The 21850-nt window shown below is 39.7% G+C and overlaps 1 protein-coding gene across 5 annotated transcripts in view; it reads left to right on the top strand.

Moving 5' to 3' along the window:
* Ncoa7 (nuclear receptor coactivator 7) overlaps window positions 1-21147 on the top strand; it is a 151220-nt gene extending 130073 nt beyond the window's left edge. Inside the window, exons 11-16 of one of the 5 annotated variants that reach the window (XM_017801498.2) lie at window positions 2494-2641; window positions 10371-10496; window positions 11737-11889; window positions 18359-18454; window positions 18861-18934; window positions 19277-21147. In XM_017801498.2, the coding sequence (XP_017656987.1) occupies window positions 2494-2641; window positions 10371-10496; window positions 11737-11889; window positions 18359-18454; window positions 18861-18934; window positions 19277-19412 (733 nt within the window). In that variant the 3' untranslated portion in view covers window positions 19413-21147. Of the gene's footprint in view, window positions 1-2493; window positions 2642-8977; window positions 9125-10370; window positions 10497-11736; window positions 11890-18358; window positions 18455-18860; window positions 18935-19276 lie in introns of those variants that run through there. The other 4 variants (XM_008846557.3, XM_017801499.2, XM_017801500.2 and 1 more) reach the window with 4 other exon arrangements.
* Window positions 21148-21850: the final 703 nt, after the last annotated feature.

Genomic DNA, 21850 nt, shown 5'->3' with positions numbered 1-21850 from the left:
TGTGATTATGGAGCTGGCAAGATTGAAATTTTCAGGTATCAGTAGTCTGGAGACCCCAGGAAGAGTTGATGCACAAATCTAAACAAAGTTGAATGGCAGAATCCCTCAGTCTTAATCTCTTAAGATCTTCAACTGATTGGATGAGGCCTACTATTATTTGAAGGGTAATCTGCTTTGCTAAAGTGCTTTAATATTTAAAGTGCTTTAAATATTAATTATATCTAAAGAAATTGCCTTCATAGCAACATTGAGGCTAGTGTTTGACCCAAACCTGAATGTCATGGCCAAACCAAACAGAAACATAATCACCACATCCTTGAACATGAACATATTTATATCTATATTTATATTTGTATCTATATTTGTATCTATATTTTAATATATGTTAGCATCTCACAATACTAACATATACTTTCATAACCTAGTTTTTTGGAAGGAAATATAATGTTATAATATTTGAATATTGGCAGTTCCATACTCTAGGGGAAAGACACAATTACTTTGAAAAGGGAAGCAGCCACTTAGGAACACAGATGATAGTGGTTAATATTTACACTACATAAAGGCTCATACAAATTGAAAAGAAAAATACTGATACTATAAATCACTAGTCAATTCACAAAAGAATGACTCCAGCCAGGAAGGAAACATTGAAATATGTGTAACCTCGAAGAAGTGCACCTGAGTAAGATAAAACTTAGATGTTATAAGTGCTTAAACATTTAACGTTTTTATTTATTAATTCTGTATGTTGGGAGAGAGCACACTTGCTATGGCATGCGAGTTGAAGTCAGAGAACAATATATAGGAATTGGTTCTCTCCTTCCACCATGTGGGTCCTGGGATTGAACTCTGGTCATCAGGCTTGGTGGCAGATGCCCTTATCATCTGAGCTATCTACTTGTGTACACTAATTTTTTTTAATGATAAAAACGGTTGCTGGGAAACTTAGAAACCAAAAGTGACAGTGTCTAGATAAACCAGTGAGCCTTTCAAATTTAGTTTGACAGGATCAATCTAGAACTGTTAAATCATGCCCTTTTTATAGTATTCCCTTTCTGGGAACTAATCTTGAGGAAATAATTTTAAAAGATGGTACACAGTGTAGACTATATGGGCATACCGTGCAACATTATTCATATAATCAAAGAAAGCTGTAAACTAAATATCCTGACAACATAGAAATGTAGGCTAGGTATGGTTTATTGATTTTCATGCAATATGGCTATTATAGATTAATACTAAGACTTGTGTATTATGTGCTGTTACATATAATACAATTATGTGTTGTTTCTGATTACAATGAGAACTTTAAATATTTTATTTGTTATTTTTATTTTATGTGTATGAATGTATTGCCTGCATGTATGTAAGTGCACCTGGGTCATGCAGTGCCTGTGGAAGTCAGAAGAGGGCATCGAATTCCCCTAGTACTGGAGTTATGGACAGTTGTTAGCCACCTTGTGGGTGCTGGTAATTGAACCCAGGTCCTCTGCAAGAGCAGCCAGTGCTCTTAACCACTAAGCCATCTCGCTAAGCCCTACAATGAAGACTTTGTATTACCTAAGTAAACATGTGGACAAAAGCGGATAGGCAGGTGGGAGCCTGAAAGTAGTTTGATAATTACTACCTAGGGGTAGTCTTCTGTTTTTGTTTTACTCCTAACAATATTGTGAAGTATTTTGACATGAAACATTGCAACTTCTTTAAAAGTAATGATAAATTGACCTCTTTTGCAATTGCAAAGGATTTGAAGAACCATGTGATCCTGCCCATTGCCTCCCTTACCATCATGGTTTATAGGTAAATAACCTAAGGTCAGAGTGCCTGTGACTGTTATACACAGGGTGGGCACTGCAAGCAGTGGAACTAGAGCCCCCACCCAACCTCTGCTCGCCAGCTAGCCATTTTCTTACTGATTACACCTAGAGAGATGGTTCAAAAACTTTGTATCCTAAATATGTGTAAGAAATCAGAGAAATTGGAAGTAAAGGACATTCCCATGTCACAAAATTAGTTCTCGTTCTAATGGTAAAATAACTAATGGTATTCCTAGCTAGTTATCAGAGATGTTTTCTTAAAATCATTCTATCATAGTACCTTGTGCTATAAAAAGGCTCTTTGAACTATAGTTTATCCTTGTTCCTGGCTAAAGCTTCAGCTCAACACTTTTTTCCCTCCTTCTAGTAAATGAAACTCGATGAAGAAGAAACATTTCATGTAAACATTTCATTGGGTTTCTCAGTTTCCTGTCCCATTTCTTGATCTTTCCTTCAGACAGAGATAGTCTAAATAGTGGTTCAGTATCTGTGGGTTCTTATTTTCCAAATTTGGAAGCTACTCATAAAGATAACATTGACAGTAGGAAATTTCCTAGTTAGTGAAATAGATTTTCCAAGCAGGAAAAAGGTGGTTGAATGCACCTGAGGCTCTACTGGTGCCAGCCAGGAATGCGGAGTTGGTATTAACACATATCACCAACATGTTTTTCAGAGTGGATCATTTGTACACCTTCTTTGTTCAGTGGTCTCCTGATGTCTATGGGAAAGATGCCAAGGAGCAAGGCTTTGTGGTGGTGGAAAAGGAAGAGCTGAATATGATTGACAATTTCTTCAGTGAGCCAACAACCAAGAGCTGGGAGGTAAGCACCCAGACAGGTAATAGGCTGTCATGGCCCCTAAAATGCCAGACAGGCAAAATTGTCTTATGTTCACATTCCAAAACCATTAAAGCTGATAAGAAGCTAGTGTTACTACATACCTGTGAAGTTAAAATAACTTCCTTCTTCTGTTTAAAACTTGTCATAAGCCTTAGAAAGGTACCACCACTCCCACCTGCACACACAACACTCATCCTGGCCACACAAGACAGATCCACTCATATTCTCCACCATAACTCCATACCGTAGTTCAGAGGAGAACAAAATTTTTTGGTAAAGGGACAGATAATAAATACATTTGGTTTGGCAGGCCGTAAAATCTCTTTCACAACTACAGATGATACATAAATAAATGAGCACTCTCCAAGTGTAGTTAACAAAGAAATGGCCAGCTGTGGAGCAGAGGATTGGGGCTTTCAGTTCCATGGCCTGCAGTGCCCACTCTGTGTATAACAGTCACAGGCACTCTGACATTACCTTTTTTACCTATGACCCTGATTAGCAGTGGAGAGAGGATCACGTTTCTTCAAATCTCTGTTTTACGTCACAAAACTCTATTCTTTTTTTTTTTCCAGCCATTTAAAATAGATTTGAAACTTTACTTCCTATGCATTACAAAAATGGACGGTGAGTTTGATTTGGCTGACAGGTTATAATTTGCCAATCAAGTTTCCTTCATTCAGTCAGACCAACATGTACAAAATGCCTCTGTGTGGTCATGTTCTGGTAATATAGAGATAGGTAGACAGGTTCTCTTAATAAGCTTGCAGAACTGAGAAGGCAAAAGAGGAAACAAAGAACATGTCTACTACCCCTTCATGCCTCTTCCTTGATCTCTGTGGTGCCTGCTTCCTTGCCTCCATTCTGTTCTGTACCTATCTTGGATCCCTCAAAGCATTTCTACTCTCCCACTTTATCTAGATTGAGAAGGAATTCGGGGAAACCCCTCCTCCTTATCAGGGCACATGAACTGCTCAGTCCTCTTTCCATCCACCATACCCATCTAGCCAGGGTAAATACACCCTCACACTTGTTCTGATCCTAAACTGTCAAGCACTGCTGTAGCAAACCTAAAACCAAAGCCAGGCATGGTAGCACACACCTGCCATCCTACTACTCAGTAGGCAAAGCCAAGAGGGATCATTTAAGTCCAGGAGTTTGAGACCAACTTAGGCAGCATGACTAGGCCCCAACTCAAAAAAACAAAACAAAAGCTGCAAATCAGAGAGGGCGTTATCTTTGTGAATGCATGGTTTCAGAATTCATCTGGCTCCTCATTCCATTAGAAGTTCTCTCTCTTCTAGCCACCTCCCATTCTAACTTCTCACCTAGTCTCTAGCTCATTTCAGCATCTATACATTCTAGAATGTGGCCTGCCTTTCACTCTACAGAGAAACATTAGACAAGATTTTTTTTCCTGACCTTCCCTCTTTGCTATTTTTCTTTTTTATTTTAGTAAAAAATTAGTTATATGAGTGTTTTGCATGTGAGTCCAAAGCCCTCAGAGGCTAGAAGAGGGTATCAGATCTCCTGGAGCTAGAGGCAGTTGTGAGCCATCAGACATGGGTGCTGGGATCTGAACTTGGAGCAGCAAGTGCTCTTAATGCTGAGCCATCTCTTCATCCCTGATCCTCTCCATTTAAAAAAAATACTTTATTATTTTTATTTTTTATGTGTATGCGTGTATTGCCTACATAAAGGTAAGTGCACCCGTGTCATGCAGTGCCCACAGAGGGCAGAAGAGGCTGTCAGATCTCCTGGAACTGGTGTTATGGACAGTTGTTAGCTGTCATATGGGTGCTGGGATTCAAACCCGGGTCTTCTGCAAGAACATTCAGTGTTCTTAACTGCTGAGCCGTCTCTCCAGCCCTGATCCTCTCCATTTTTAATCATCAGTTATTACACCCTTAATTTCTGACTCCTGGGGAACAGTATTTTTCCCTCACTAAGGCTGGCTTTTATCAGCTATAGCTGTCCTTATTTGTCTTTGCTTTCTCCTTCTACTTGACTCCTTATCTTTCAGCAGGATATTATGTTGTTGTTTGTTGTTTTGTTTTTTAAGGGCAAAAACCAAGGAAGAAATTTCTCCTTTAATCCAGAGGATAATTTTGAGTGTGGCTCCTCACTACTCAGGGTCTTCTCTCTCTCTCTCTCTCTCTCTCTCTCTCTCTCTCTCTCTCTCTCTCTCTACCTCTTGTTGGCCTATGAACAGCCAGGTAGGCCAGGCTGGCATGTACTACCATGCCTAGCTCTTTTCCCCCATGGGTTATGGGGATTAAACTCAGGTCCTCATGCTTGATTGCAAAGCAAGCACTTTACTTGCTGAACTATTTCTCTGACCTTCTCACTCAATCTGTTTATAGGTTTTTCCTTATCACTCTTCTTTCTGTCACCATGGATCATATTCACCTTCTTTAGCTTTTTAACTGTCCTTTGAACCTTATCACCTTGCAGTCCAGCTTGCTCTCCATTCACCATTGAAATCACATTGAAAGCCCCCACAGACATCTCCTATTGTTTGTTCGTTTATATTTATTTATTTAATTTATTTATATTTACCTAAATGTCCTTGTGCCTCTTTCCTCTAAGATACTATGCTAGAGCTCACAGATGTCCCATAGGTCCAGTGGACAATGATGATGATGGTGTGGCTGACACTGGTGTTTTGACCAAGGGATGTGGGATGCAAGACTATCCTGTCCTGTCCTCACTTCTCAGTAACTACTGACACAGAGGATGCAATGCCAGAAAAAGGTGACTTAATTACTGAGGCTGTGGTTGTTCACCCAACACAGCAAAAAGGTTTAGATTGGTGACAAGGACTTAATTCTTTCTTGACAACCTGAATACCATGAGCCAAAGTAGTCAAATTAAGGTGTATTCTTCCTCTTCCCATTCATCTTGAACTTGAATTTCAGCCATTGTCAACCCCAGGGAGAGAAGAACCCATATATATCCACACCAATGACAAGGGCCTAAAGAGCCAGGCAGAGGAGAGGTCCACTCGAGGATCTAGAAGAGAGGAGAGTTGAGAACTTAGCCCCACAGCCACTGAGGAGGGGTTGTGTCTAGACTTTTACTGGAAGAGGAGATGGAAAATGGAGGAAGAAGTAGCAGGTTTGACTTGAAGCTCTCAGTACCCTCACCCAGACCTTACTTTGGAAGCCTAGTTTAGAAGCAAACTCTACGGTGCAGTCTTGGGAGAACAACCACTGTCCCTCAGAGAATCCTGGACTCCCCTAGGATGATCAGAACATTCAGAAAACTATTCAGAATATTCATCCTCCAAAGCTTGCCTCTCTGCACATGTCTCCATCTTAGCGGTGCCTCATTCAGAAACTCAGGTGTCATAACATATCCTTCTCTGTCATCATCTTGACCAGGCAGCTCATCTCCACCTAGAATCCAATAATTCTGGTCTTAGACTCAAGCTTTACTCCAGTCCCAACCCATCTTCCAGTCCACCCTGATCCATATTCATGATCTTCAAACTTTATTGTTTTTCATTTTGTAAAAGCAATGCTTACCTGTTGGAAGCCATTTGAAAAGTGCAGTTCAGAAATTTAGAAAATAGTGTGTCTAACAATACTTGTCACTTTAAAACATTTCTTTGAATTTTATTTTAGATTTTGCTTTGGGGTATTCTGTAGTTGAGGGGATGAGTCTTTTGTTTTATATAGTTTTGTATATGGCTTTTATCATCTGGTATATTGTAAAAATTTCATCATACAATGAAAGTTTTAAGGGCCTTAGTTAATGGTTATCTAATATTTTTTGTTTCATTTTTGTTTTTTTAGTTATTTTTTTAATATTTTTTATTTATTATTTTTATTTTATGTATATGAGTGTATTGTCTGCAGGTATGTGGGTGTACCATCATGCATTGCTGCAGAGGTCAGAGGAGGGCTTCAGATTCCCCTGGAACTGGAGTTAAGGACGGTTCTTAGTCGCTGTGTGGGTGCTGGGAATCAAACCTGCAAGAGCAGTCAGTGCTCTCAACCACTGAGCCATCTCTCCAGCCCCAATTGTTTTTATTTTTTATTCTTAGATATTGTCTCACTATGTAGCCTAGTCAGGCCTGTGTAGTCCAGGCTGGCCTCAAACTCAAGATCATCCTACCTCAGTTTCCCAAGTGCTGGAATTACAAGCATGTACCACCATACCCCAACAATTTCTCACTTGAATCCTTATGTTGGTTCTGGCATTTCACAAAGATGAGAAGATCTGCAATCCTGATTATTTCAGTTACTATTGACTATTTTCAGTTTCCCAGAAATAGAAATTATGAGGCAAAAGGACAGTAATTTTAAGGCTCCTAATTTTTATATATCACTATTATTATTATTTATTAATTTTATATTGCCAGCAGTGTGAGGACTGGCTTTCCCGCTGTGCTTCTGCCAGCGCAAAGGATTGGAGCTATTACAACTTTTGTTCCTTTCTAAATGTTTGCTAGATTGGAAAGTGAGTGTGTGTACATGCATGGGGGGGAGTGATGTAAGGTATATGGCTCACAGAGCCCAGAGGAAGATGTCAGGTGTCCTTCCTTTCACTTTTTACCTTATTCTTTTGAGATAGTCCCTTACTGAATGTGAAGCTAGGCTGTCAGCTAGCAAGCCCCAGTGATCCTCCTGTCTCTGCCCCATGCAGTACTGGGGTTACAGGCCTCTAAGTGGCCATTCCTTGCTTTTTAAGGGTGCAGGGATCCGAACTCAGGTTCTCCTGTTTACACAGAAAGTACTCTTGCATGCTAAGCCATATCGCCAGTCTTCTGTGGATCTTTAAAAAGTTGAATCCCGGAGCTGGAGAGATAGCTCAGAGGTTAAGAGCTCTGGTTTCTCTTACAGAGGACTGAGGTTCAATTCCCAGTACCCACATGGCAGGCAGCTCACAACCATCCATATTCCAAGGGACCCAACACCTTCTTCTGATCTCTGTAGGTATTGCATGACATGAGTGCACTTACATGAATGCAGACAATACACTCATACACATAAAATTAAAATAATAAGTAAAATAAAAAGCTGAATCCTAGACCCTTGCCTCTGAATACTTTGACTTAGTAAGTCTGTAAAAGAAATGTTAGAATCCATAATTTTGATCTCCTATAGGGCACGGCTTCTTCAAGGCATTGATGTTCATTTTTCCAGATCTTACCCACCTCCCTCACCTCTATTTGTGTTGTTCTTTATTCTTCAACCATCATAAACCTAGAACCCATCCCTGTGCTCTTGCTGTGACCTGCACTAGGTTTATCTCCCTGCACCCTACCCTGCTCACAGCTGGAACCACCCTCTCTCCTGTGAATAAGCCTTCTCAGAACACTGCAGGTGTCCCCAACCTCCTTTGAGCCTCCTTATCACATTTTATCTTCTATCTGAAGGAGACTGTGGATTGTTTTGTGTCCCTCTGCCTAACAAAGCACCTGGCACTCCCCAGCATACAGGAAATGCTTAATGAATGTCAGCCCTCAGGAGCACACAGAAACATTTCTCCAGGGCACAGAATCTAAGCGATTCTGAGGGTCAGTACTGGCTGCTCATCCACCAGAGTCCACTTTATAACCTACCCCAGGATGAGTATACACTGTCATCCCTTTTGTAGTTCCTTGGACCAAAACGCCCTGCATTCTGGAGTCACAGAAAGATGGGTAAAAATTGATCTAGTGCAGATCTGTATTTCTTTCCAAACTCCTGTCAAATGATCTGAGAAGCAGAAGAGGACCCAGCGGGCTTATCACTTACTAAGACTCATTCTAAAATGTAAGAAGATAAATATTGCTTTGCCACCTATTTTGTAAAACTGCATCTAAAATGGCATCATGCACAGCTCCCATAAATCAAATGTCTCCCACTCTGTAAGGCACAACATTGTATAGAAACTGTTCTCACTGAAGTGAATCTACCTCCATTAATGCCTCTTCTCATTCTTCAGAATACAAAGGGATGCTGGGAACCGATACCACATTTAAAATGGAGGTTTAGGCTTAAAGAAGGTGTTGAAAGAAAACTCAAAAAGACAGGCTGTAAACAGCTAAGTTACCCGGAGGGCATTAGAAGGAAAAGTTCCGGGAAGAAAAAGAGAAAAATCAAAACCCACAGACAATAGGGTTTTATCCTGTTAGGACACCCGGGTTTCTAAGGTGAAAGAGTCATTTTACCGGCTCAGGCTCAGCCTGACAGGAAGTGTGCGAGCTCTAAATCCTAATTTGGGTGTGTTCCTGTAGAAATGTTGAACCCCCTCCTGAGGGAAACAGAAACTCAATCATTCAGGAAGCTAGATACTGAAAAACAGTTGTAGCTCAGCGTGCTGCAAGTGGCGGGTGTGCAGGCAGCCTGAGAAAGACCTGTTCCTCGTTAGTGAGCAGGCAGACACTTCTCTCCAGTCACCATGAGAGGCAGAAGGTTGCCCTTGGACATTCAGATTTTTTATTGTGCCAGACCTGACCAAGAGCCTTTTGTGAAGGTAGGTGGGAGTGTTCCTGAGGGATAATGGGGTACCGGGAGTACTTTGCGATCTGACATGCCATGTGTTTGAAATTCCTTCTAGTTAGAAAGGGTAGTACAGCATTTCTCCCAGAGCAGGTTCTTTTATTTGCTGTGGTGGCCCTTCCTGAAATTAGAAATCCGTGCTTGAATTTCTTCATTCCACAGCCTCATTCTGTACTGATAGTTAATTGTAGAATTTGAAAGCAACAACACAAAACATAGCGCTTTGTTTAATACATTTAAAATGTTGGATTTGTGATTCTTTGAAAGTGTTTTTCTGTGAGTAAATTCTCCATTAGGGGATGGGAAAATTTTAACTGAATTTCCCAACCTGAAATCTGACCCGAGAGATGAGTAATTTTGTATGTGTCACTGTGAATTTTGGGGGAAGCGGAGTAATGCGTTCGTTACCTAACAACTTTCACTAGATGTAAATTAAACACTTTTTCTCTATAATCCAAAAGTCATTAATACTGGTGGCCATGCATTTTAGAAAAGTAGTTATCCCTTGTAAATTTCAAAACAGTTTACTGATTTATCTAGAACTTGAGAGGGACAAAATACAGATTTTTAAGGTGGGGACTTTGGTAAACCCAAATTATCATTCAATAGTAGATGTGTGCAATACAATGTCTTTCAATTTAGAAGGGAATTTTTTTATCATTCTTGGTTGTATAAAAACAACAGTAACCTAGTTGTAACTGAAAGCTTCCTGCTTCTCCTGTGTTTGCTCCTGGCAGCTGTTATTATTCATTATTTCTATCAGACTTGGTTGCTATGTATACAACCAGGAAGCTTGATTAAAAATGGTCCTTATCGTTCCAAATGCCTCATTTATAGAAGACTGACTGAAGTATTTCTGATTATTTCCTTTACAGTTTAAATTTGGACACAGGCTACAGGAGACTGATTTAGAACATTTTCAAGGATATAAATTGGGTATAGAGTTACAAACAGTTCCCACTCAAGTACTGAGTAATCAACAGCAATAGCAAAACTGGAAAGCTCATGATTTTAAATCATGCACAGTAAATGTTTCAGTCACGATGGTTTAAATTCCACATTTGTTCTGAATTTGAAAATGTAGTCATTTCCCCAAAGTCCTTTCCAGTTCCTTTCCTGCTGCCCAACATTCTACCTTTTCAGGCAGTTGTGTGCCTGAGGTAGTTTCTGGAGAAAGCACATCTCCGCTTTTACTTCACTTTATTCTTCCCTCCCCTCAGATCATCACTGTTGAGGAGGCAAAGCGCAGGAAGAGCACATGCAGCTACTATGATGAGGAGGAGGACGAGGGACTACCCATCCTGCAGCCTCACAGTGCACTCCTGGAGAACATGCACGTCGAGCAGGTGGGTTCTCCTGGGACTGAGCACAGGGGTCTTCCAAGCCTTCTGGAGTGTCCCTTGCCCTGACCAGAGTAAAGGCTAGCCAGATTAGGAAGCAGAAACCTGTAGCCTAACCATAGCCAGAGTCCCTTCTCAGCTTCTGAAAAGTTATAGCAGCCTTCTCCGTGGCATTTTTGAGAATGTGAGGAACTGGTCAGACATTAGCATCCTTCTTTGAAGCTTGAAGTAAAAGGCCATTTCTTACCTTAAAAAAAATTCTGCCATAGTGCTAATGCACCTATGATCCTAGTGATCATTGCAGAGTTCTAGTGGCTTTAATTTATAGGACTTAATAAAAATAATATAGCAGATGTACTTTTTTGTGAGAAGCAAAACACCTGCCTCCAGGAAGAATTTTCCTTTTATAATGGTCTATGTTTACTTTGTACTTTCTGAAAGTCTACTACTTCAATTTTTTGAAATATATTATGTGCTCATAGCTAGAGCTTAGTTAGGAATCTGTTTTACCTCTTTCATCAGTTCGCTCGGGGTTCTGAATTTCCCAAAGCCTAAAGTATCAAACCAGGAAGCCCAGAAACTTGACCAGTTATAGAAATAGGATTCATGCCACTGACGAGCTGACCTTCAGTAGTCTGAATACATACTGTTTCATAGCTGCCTTTGATGACATATTTTGGCGAGAAGGAAGAATTGGAAAACGTATGATAAAGGTCAGGTTGAATTATAAAAGAAAGACCATGTCTAATTGATGCTCCTTTGTTCATCTTGACCTGTGGGAGTCTTCAAATGCACAGAGTACACCACATAGGACTTTTGTTCAGTGATGCACACATATGACATGGTCCCCTACAATTATATTATCTGGTAACATTGTAGCTATCTCAGTTTGTGTACAAACTTTCTGCGACATTCACATTACCACAGAGTTGCCTAAGAACACATTTCTCAGTGTGCATAGCCATGGCTGAGAAGCACAGGATTGCACTGAGACCTTGGAAGCCCCCAGTTAGGCCCTGAGTGAGGAGAGCATCTCCTGGGCAGCATCTGTGCCAAGGGGTACACTGTCCGGATTTCCCTTCTCTTTCTTGACCTATGGTGGCAAATGTTTGCCAGGGCAAAGGAGATCAGTATGTAAGTAAGTACATGATTTTTTTCACTTTGGTCACTGGTTTGTATTTCCTACTGGTTCATGACTGATTTGTAGTTAAGCTGTCTTTTTACTTTTCCTTCCTTGGATTGACAGTTGGCCCGACGTCTTCCAGCTAGGGTACAAGGGTATCCCTGGAGACTGGCCTATAGCACGTTAGAGCATGGAACAAGCTTGAAAACCCTCTACCGGAAATCAGCATCTCTAGATAGTCCTGTTCTGCTGGTCATCAAAGACATGGATAATCAGGTGAGGCTCCTCTCACAGAGAGCAAGTGTTCTATTTTGGAGAGAGGGTCTCATGTAGCTCACACTTATCTTCTTACGTCCACATCCCAAATGCCAGGTTTACAAGTGTGTGCCACCATGCTGGGTTTATGTGGTGCCGAAGATCAAACCCATGGCTTTATGCATGCTAGATAAACCCACTGTTAACTGAGCTATAACCCCAGCCTAAAAACATGTATAATCACAAATTTTAAACATTCCCAACACTAGAGAGACTAGTATAAGAAACTCATAAGCCCACTACCTGAATTTTGCCACATTTGCTTTATGTTTTTGTTTTGTTTTGTTTTATGTGTATGAGTGTTTTGCTTACATATATATAAATGCACTCATGCGGGCAATGTCTGCTGAGGCCAGAAGAAGATGTCAGATCCCCTGGAGCTGGAGTTACTAACACATGATTATTAGCTACCATATGGGTTCTGGGAACTGAACTCGTTCTCTGCCAGAGCTGCCAGTGCTAAGCCATCTCACCAGCCCCTTATTATCTTCTTTTTCATTGTTTTTTGTTTTCTTTGATGAAGTGTTTTGTGATTAAAAGAAAGTAAATCAAATCATCAAAGATAGTTACATTCTAAGGGATTTTTCCCAGTGCTAATCATGAAGTGGGAAGATAAAATAATATACAACTTAAAGCTGAAAGTCAGGGAAAGCCAAGTCTGGATTGGGAGACAGTTGCAAAAATAATTCCAGTGATATGCAAGAGCTTTTCCCAAGTGGCTGAAGTAGTGCCCGCAAATGCTGCCTTCAGGGCAGCTGTGGTGGAGAATAGTCAAGCCTCTGCATGCTGTTCCTGTGGTCTAACTGTTCATCTGCCACAGGGACTGACGATCTTTTTCTGGTTCTGCTTTTACCTATGTGGCAGCTTGCCTTCTGGGAGCTGCTGGAGATGTGTAGTACCCCGGATCCCCCTACACTGTTAGCTCCTCCCTCAAGTCAGCTTACACTGAATGGAGCTGTGCACACAACTTTCAATTACTATCCAGTCAGGCTCTTCTTAGCTTTCAAAAGGAAGGTGTGGTGCAGGCCTCTTCTCAATCATTCCTGTTTGATCAGTGTTATATTAAGAAGAAATTCCCCTGTGACTTTAAGATAGGTCTGCAATCCTTTTCATACTTCTGGCATTGGAGCAGATTTTATAAAAGTTACTCCTTTACATATTTGTCTAGTTAGGTAATGTAGTCAGTACCTATTAGGTATAGGAAATCTCGGGTTGGATATACCTTATCCAAACTTCTTGGGATAAAAGTGTTTTGAAATTTGGATTTTGGGGGTCATGGAATATTTTTATATGCATAATGAGATATCTTGGGGATAGGACACAATCGCTTTACAGTACTACATACACACACACACACACACTCATGTTTTCATAATTTTGCTTATGGCACAAAGTTTCTTGATGCATTTTTAAAATTTGTGGCATCATGTTGGCCTCAAAAAGTTTTAGAGAGCTTTTCAGATTAGGATTGCTCAGCCTATATTATTCATGGAGGATCTTTCTGTCAAGCACAGAATCTCTATTCTGACAGCTTGCCCCCCTCTGAATGAGCCATGTAAGTGGTATCATTGTAAGAAAAGTGTGTGCTGTCATAATTTGTCTTGGGAAACATTATGGTCCAAATGGTGTAACTAAAGGTGCTGTCTTTATGGCTTTGTTATCATATTAAGAATTGTGGGGAGGAGAATAACTTACTATTTTGATTACTATTATGTCCTGATACATGAAATTTTATTTAATAATGATTCAAGCTGACTAATGGGTACAAGTAAGATGAAAATTAAAATAATACAACCAGTTTTTTAAAGTGAAGTCATATGGGGATTTATGAAATGTTTGAAAAATTAAGTGCTATGTTTCAGATATGCTAGGACTAGATGGACAAATCCATAAATCAAAAAAAAACAAATATGTATGTTGCCTGTCTGTTAAACAATGATGTTAAACTTAAAGAATATGAGGCCGGGGCTGGAGAGATCGCTCAGTGGTTAAGAGAGCTGACTGCTCTTGCAGAGGACCTGGGCTCGATTCCCAGCACCCACATGGCGGCTATGAACCGTCCTTAACGCCAGTTCCAGGGGAATCCGAAGCCCTCTTCTGACCTCCATGGCATTGCATGACACGGGTGCACTCACATACATGCAGGCAATACACTCATACACATAAAATAAAAATAAGAAATAAAATATTAAAATAAAAAAGAATATGAGGTCTACAGTAGCAGGCATTGATGAAGCACAGTTTCACTGAGTTTCCTGTCAGCAGTGATGTAGCAGAGGCCTGAGGCTGAAGCTTCCTCTCAGAAAGTGGTCTTATGTATCATGGACCCTCAACCTCTGTACTGGTTGAAGACACTGGACATTAGCTCCTCCACCCCCAAGGAAAGAATGTGGCTTTGCTGTTTGTGGGAACACGGCAGTAAAAACACCTGTGCATTTATCTGAAGTCAATACTGAACATGTAGAATGTCGGCAGCCAGGAGCTCTGCAGACTCAGTCTGTAATGAAAGGGATATGACTGGTGGAAAGTGTAAAAACAACAGTCCTTTAAAGTCTCTGGAAAGTCTCTGGAAATTGTCCTCAGGGCGTACAGCAAGTGAAGAAATATTTATTCAAGAAAATCTAATAAATCTCTGTAATAACAATGAAATTCTTTGGTACATGAGACCCAGCTCATTTCTAACCCTTCCAACAACCCTGAGCTCAAATCTTTGGAAGTTCTACTCTGGGTACTTGTGGCGGAGGAGATGGGACTCCCTTTACCCTCTGTTGCCAGTAGTTTGTCCTGTCTGGGGTGCAGGTCCCCATACTTCCTATACCACTCCCAAGACTGATGTTTCAGAGACTAAAATCTGGACATATGTGGCCTAGAGGTAGAAGGCCTTCTTCCACCACCTGCACTCAGATTAGATGCTCTGCCACAGGAATGACGTGCTGAGCAGACTCTCCAGTGTTCTTGTTGCAGCAGCAGCTCCACACTTCTGAGACAAGCCAAGGCCAGAGTTTGCTGCCAATGACCAGCACCCTGCTCATAAAGCCAAATTACTCCTCTGATGAAAGCAGTCTGATGTATAACCCAGGCTCCAGTTCAGTGACTTAGAGACTTATTCCAGAAGAGGCAGGCCAAGGACATGAAGCTCTGACACTCTCCAAAGGAACTGACTTTGTTTAGATGAGTATAGGGAAATTCAAGCCAAACGGTATTCCCAGCAGCAATGAGAAATTTGGCAATAAACAATTAAGAGAAGGCAGGTAGTTCTAGGAAGACAACAAACTAAGCAGTGACCCCTTAGCTAATCCTGGAAAAAAGATACCTAAATAGAATTTTCTTAAAGTCAAGAAAAACTTCATAGGCTGGCCAAAGGCAATATCTCTTCAGAGGGACCTAAATGTAATCAAACCAAACTATGGAGTAATTTATGACACAAGGAATTGTTAAACTGGCAGATCTTCAACAGTTAATAGAGCATAACTTACAATAGCTTTAATGAGGCATAGAAATAACACATCTGTATTACAGTATTGCACCCCCACTTTTATGATACTGTTATCCATATTATGCCCCAATAGATTACAAAGACAAAAGCAAACTGTTGAGATCACTGTCATATTTCATATCTATTAACTTAGTTGAGTTTGAGAACCAGGCCTGTGGCACAAGTCTATAATCATAACTACTCAGGAGGGTCAGGTAGATCACAAGTTGAAGGCCAACCTGGATAACCTAGTGAGAGGCTATCTCAAAACGAAAGGGAAAAAAATGAGAACTAGGGTTGTAGCTCAGTGGCAGACTGCTTTCCTAGCATCTTTGAGGCCCTGGATTCAGTCCTTAGCACCACAAAGAAAAACGGGGGGAAAAAAGGAGAGCAATCATACACTCATAGGTTTTGTTATATTAGCCTTTATCATTTCCTGTTTCCTTCATTTGTACAGGTTCTTTTCTACTGTTCCTAAACATACTACATTTTCATATAAGTCAAACAATGCCATTATGCACAAATTACTTTATGTACTTTTTTCCCTAAATAAATGAATAGAAAAAAAGACCATAGATATTTCTTGGGGCTAGAGAGATGGTTCAGCAGTTAAGAGCACTGACTGCTCTTGCAGAGGACCCAGGTTCGATTCCCAGCATCCACATGGTGGCTTCAAACTGTCCTTAACTCCAGTTCCACGGGAATCCGACACCTTCTTCTGATTTCTGAGGCATTCCACAACGCGGGTGCACTCACATACATCCAGGCAATACACTCATACACATAAAGTAAAAATAATAATAAACTATTTTATAAGACCATAGTTATTTCTTATGCAATTCCTAAACAAAAGACCCAATAAATAGTCCTAACAGTAATTCCCTGGTATTATTCAATCCCTGGTCCTTAAATTGATTTCCATGATTGCTGAAAAACTTTTTTGGTAAGGAATATTATTTAGAGTTCTGCAGAGGGCAAGAGAATGTGGACAGTTTTTCCTATTGGTTCATCTGTAGGGACCCATTTCCTGCCTGTTAAAGGTTTCTATGCTCTTGTCACATCATAACATGATTTAAGAAAATAGAGGCTATTTGTTGTATTTTAGTTCCTTTATTGAAAGATCACTGGAAGAAAGGAACATATTTTTTTGTTGTTACAAAATAACCTTAGCACCTGTAGAGAAAAGTTTTGTATAGAAAGCATGACAATCACTGGTTAGAGTTAGAAATTGTTAATGTTTAGGATTTTAAATAGAATTACAGAAGAGAAGAGCACATGGTAATTTTTATCCACTTAAAATACTTTTGAAAAATTATGAGACTTTTTTTCAGATAACATCTATTAGTGTTTCTTAGATAGGATTTAGAGTAGAAGATAAAGGAATCACTGAATGGCATGTTGAAATATTATGTTCATCTCCTCACTCTCACTCCGTATATGCTGCTTAGGATGGGAACAGAAGCACTGGAAGCTGAGGCAGAGGCAGTGCATAGCCCATAACTTAACTCCCCTTCTGCTGCTCAACAAGGAACAGAAGAAGAAAAAGTGTGCTGGGGCTGGAGAGATGGCTCGGCAATTAAGAGCACTGACTGCTCTTGTAGAGAACCCGGGTTTGATTCCCAGAAACCACATAGTGACTAACAGCTATCTGTAACTCCAGTCCAAGAGGATCTGATGCCATCTTCTGACCTCCACAGGCATTGCACACTTATACTTACGTACTTACATACAGGCAATACATTCATACACGTAATATAAAAATAATAAGAAAATGGGGCTGGAGAGATGGCTTAGCAGTTAAGAGCACTGACTGCTCTTGCAGTGGACCCGGGTTCGATTCCCAGCACCCACATGGCAGCTACGAACCGTCCTTAACTCCAGTTCCAGGGGAATCCAAAGCCCTCTTCTGACCTCCACAGCATTGCACGATGCGGGTGCACTCACATGCGTGCAGGCAATACATTCATACACATAAAAATAAGAATAATAAGTAAAATATTTTTTAAAAGAATTGATTTAAATACACTTGTTGGGGCTGGAGAGATGGCTCAGCAGTTAAGAACACTGACTCTCCAGTTCCAGGAGATCCAACAGCCTCTTCTGTCCTCCACGGGCATTGCACAACATGGGTACACTTACCTACATGTAGGCAATACACTCATACACATAAAATAAAAATAATAAATAAAATATTTTAAAAATAAATAAATACATGTCACATTTAAAGCCTGCAGTTGCCTTTTTACTAAAAGTCACTTCAATCTGAGTATGTTTGTCAATCATATTAAGTTATAGTATTAAGCACATTAATAACTCATTATTATAATTCAAAAGTGAGGAAAGTATATTTGGGGGGAGGTGCCCAGTTATGAGCTCACTTATAAAGAACATAAGAAAACGAGACATGATAGCTCACGCCTATAACCCCAGTAAGCTAAAACAAAAGAACTGTGAAGAACTGGAGGCTAGCCTAGGCTACACAGTGAGTTCCAGGGTAGCCTTTGCTATAGTGTAAGACCCTGTCTCAAGAAACAAAAGTAAATAAACAGTAGAAAGATGTGTCTCAGACACAGAAATGAGTGCTAGTGAGGACACAATCACATCTCTAATGTGATTTATTTAATGTTTGCAATATGTTGTAAAGGGAATTTGTCTTCATATTGGACTTTGGCAGTCTTTTAAAAATTGAGACAAATTGTTGGCCTTTAACAAACAAGTTTTCTGAGTTTCTGTGATGGATGTTCCATGTACCAGGAATCCTGGCCACATGGGTTGCAATTAGAACTGGGGATATTACGTTGATTGCTCTGTATGATGCTTTTTTTTTTTTCACTTGAGTTCCAATTTAATAATAATCTTTGCCAGAATATTATTGTGTCAAAAATATTTCAGAAGGCATATTTCTATGGAGGTATAGTTTTGAAAATAGCTAACATTTCTGTTTTCCTTTAATAGATTTTTGGAGCTTATGCAACTCATCCATTCAAGTTCAGTGACCACTATTATGGCACAGGCGAAACTTTTCTCTACACATTTAGCCCTAATTTTAAGGTACCTAAATGGGCAAACTATGTGACTTGCCAGGGTTGAACTGTTGATGGTGGGGGGTGGGGGAACACTGGTGGCAGCTGCCCTGTAATCTCATCTGAACTCTGTGGTCAGAGTCTAGTTCTCCATGACTATAGCACATAAACTGCTCAGGGACCCTGCCTTCGGGGTTGCTCAGTATGGGATTCAGGGAGAGGCTCAAGGTCAGAGCCAGCTCATAATAGACAGTGGTCTTTTATTATTTCAAAACCCAGTAGCAGTCTTTCTGTGGTATGGGCTTGGTCTGACTAGGGCCAAGGAGCTTTCCTAATCAAAGGTGTGTTTCCCTCACGCACAACAGTATTTTAAAGGTATCCTCTCTGTTAATTCTCCAGACTGAAATGTCTGTGCTTTGTGTGTCTATCCCTAGGTCTTTAAGTGGAGTGGAGAAAACTCGTATTTTATCAATGGAGACATAAGTTCTTTAGAACTTGGTGGTGGAGGGTAAGACTTTCGCTATTTGCTAGTTGACCTAAGAGAGTCTATTTGGACCCAAGTAACTAAATTTTTGGTGTCAGCTAGTCTATATGTTTAGATAATTAAAACAATCCACTAACACATTGCACTAAGAATCAAAGATAAAATGATTTATTCATGTGCCCAGGTAGGAGACTCCTTCCATTTGTCTTTTAGGAGATACTAGTTTAAATGACTTGTTTTATTTTGTGAGCATTTTAAGAGTTCTGTCTTGTCGTGGCATAAAAGAAAGAAAACCGGGCAAGGGAAGGCAGGTGAGCGTGGAATGGGTGTCAGTGTACTCACCTTCTTTCTTTAACCTTTTCGCAGGGGACGATTTGGTTTATGGCTAGATGCTGACTTATACCATGGACGAAGCAACTCTTGCAGTACTTTTAATAATGATATTCTTTCCAAAAAAGAAGACTTCATAGTTCAGGACCTAGAGGTATGGACATTTGAGTGAAATTTAGGCTGCCTTAAAATATGACATTAAGAAGACTGGGTTACATCAGCCATTTTAAAGCTGGCCGGAACACAAATCCCAGCCCTGGCTGCCTCATTCCACTGCAATGCTTTCTTTCTGCCATCATCTCAGAGCACGATCACATCACAGAAAGATTCGGAAAGGTACATGAGGAGGGCAAATGCCCAAAACAGAAATTTGAAGTCCAGAATGTTGAAAGACGTTGACTTCCACTCCTTCCAGATCCACATAGTGAGGAATCAGAGTGTTTATAGATGTATAAGTGAATGCGATTTTTATTTTTGGTAACTGTGAAAAAGATACTGTGGAAATACACACATGCCTTGTGTATTTATCAGCCTAATTTTACCAAATGTACAGCTATTGTTTGCCATGGAAAGTTCAGTCAGATTTAGAAAAATTGAAAGGATATAGCACTTAAGGGAGTGTATGATTTTTTTTAACCTATTTTATTTATTATTTCTAGTATATCGTCTGAAATGTGTTGACTTTTTTTTTCTTTTAATGTGTCAAATCTTGGAATAAAGAAATGTGTACATTTTGTGCTATGTTTGGGGAACAAGTCTCTGAGTTGTATAGTTTTATATTGAATTTTTTTGCCCTGATTATTTAGGGTGTTTAGAGTGATAGGTCTTAAGCATTACACACACAAACACACACACACACACACACACACACACACACACATGAATTTTCAAAAGCTCTTCACCAATGTTCATTGATTTGACTATTTTAGACCAGCTTTTTATTTAGTTTGTAAGAAGATAGACTTTAATACCCTAAATATACTTTTGTAAAGCAGAATAGAGTATCTCTCAAAATCATAAGTTAATGTTTGTATGAATGAAAACCTCTATGAACATAGATGTACAACAATCTCTACTTCTGAAAGGAAAATGTTTTGCTTTGTATGAAACCGTGTGTGTTAACAACAGACTTAGTTTTCCTAGTGTTTTTGTTTTGTTTTATTTTACACAACTTCCTTCCAAGTGTTTACATTAATGCATAGGCTTCTGTTTTAAAAAGGGAGTGTTTAATTTCTGCCACTTTAAGTAAAGTGAAAAATGTCGAGGTGGGTCAATTGTCGTGGTCTCTGAACTCTTACTTGCATTCATACCAAAACTGAAAGAAAGAAGAAAATTTATTTTTAAAATATCAACTCCTTTTCACATCATAAAACATCTCTTATTTTAAATGGTAATAAAACCTTATTAGAAACATTGTTAATATTATTAATTGCCCCACTTTCATGAAAGCCAAAGACTACTAATAAAACAAATTTAAATAGTAGCAAAAGCTGAAAATAGTCTATCACAAATTATTTCCCCAGTGATCTTTGACAAGAAAAGTAATAAATATATTTACATATCTTTAAGTTCTTAGAATAGCTCTTTAAAATTTTTCTTCCATTTTAGACTTCTTAAAAGAAAACAACTTGTCCAGTGGCCTCTGTCAGGCCAACAGCTATCATACTGCACCCCGATCCTGTGCAAGTTTAAATAGTGCTATAAAATTCTAAGGGCTATAGCCCAGACATACTTTTCACCTAAGTTCTTCCATTGAGAACTCTTGGTTGAAAATATTATTTGACCTTAGTCTGCTCCTAAAAATGAGTTGGTGAGATCCCAGGAATGTCTTGTGATGATTATATTTACCATTTATGCCATTTGTAACCATATGCTATTAATGAACAAGATGGTTGTTTGCCTATAGATCACTCATACATGTGTACAATGAAATACACTCTTGTTCATCCTCAATTTTCCCCCATAGCTCTCCTAGATTCTCCCAAACAGAAATGTGTGACCCTTCATTTATGGATATCACCTATGTAATGCAGTGCTATTCTAATATTTTCAATAAAGGAATTTATGCATTCAGTGTGATTTTCTTTCCCAAAGACTCATTCATCAGATACTTATTGGGTACCAGCATACCTCACAGACATTATAGGTTCTGTTCCAGCCCACTCTAACTAAAACAAATCACACCAATTTTTAAGTTTCTCAGTCATGTAAGAATTGTGTTTAAATTATATCATAGTCTATTGAGCATGCAGTAGCATTATGTTTAAAACAGTGTGCACACCTTAATTTTAAAAACTTCACTCTGGGGCTGGAAATACCTCCACACTTAAGAGTCCTTCATCATGCTTTTATGGAAAACCTGAGTTCTGTTCCCAGCACCCACATCTGGTGACTGACAGCCCACCATAACTCCCATTTCAGGGGGATCCAGTGCCTGTAGCCCCCTCAGGCAGCTACACTCATGTATATATTCCCCCACACAGACACATACACATACACATGATTTAAAAATAATAATAAGGGGTTGGAGAGATGGCTCCGTGGTTAAAAGCACTGACTGCTCATGCAGATGACCCAGGTTCGATTCCTACCACCTACATGGCGGCTAAC

Source organism: Nannospalax galili, unplaced genomic scaffold (genome assembly GCF_000622305.1).
Source record: "Nannospalax galili isolate Female #2095 unplaced genomic scaffold, S.galili_v1.0 scaffold1543, whole genome shotgun sequence".
NCBI classification, from domain to species: domain Eukaryota; kingdom Metazoa; phylum Chordata; class Mammalia; order Rodentia; family Spalacidae; genus Nannospalax; species Nannospalax galili.
Note: the sequence above shows the minus strand (reverse complement) of the source record. Positions and strands in the feature narration are given on the sequence as shown.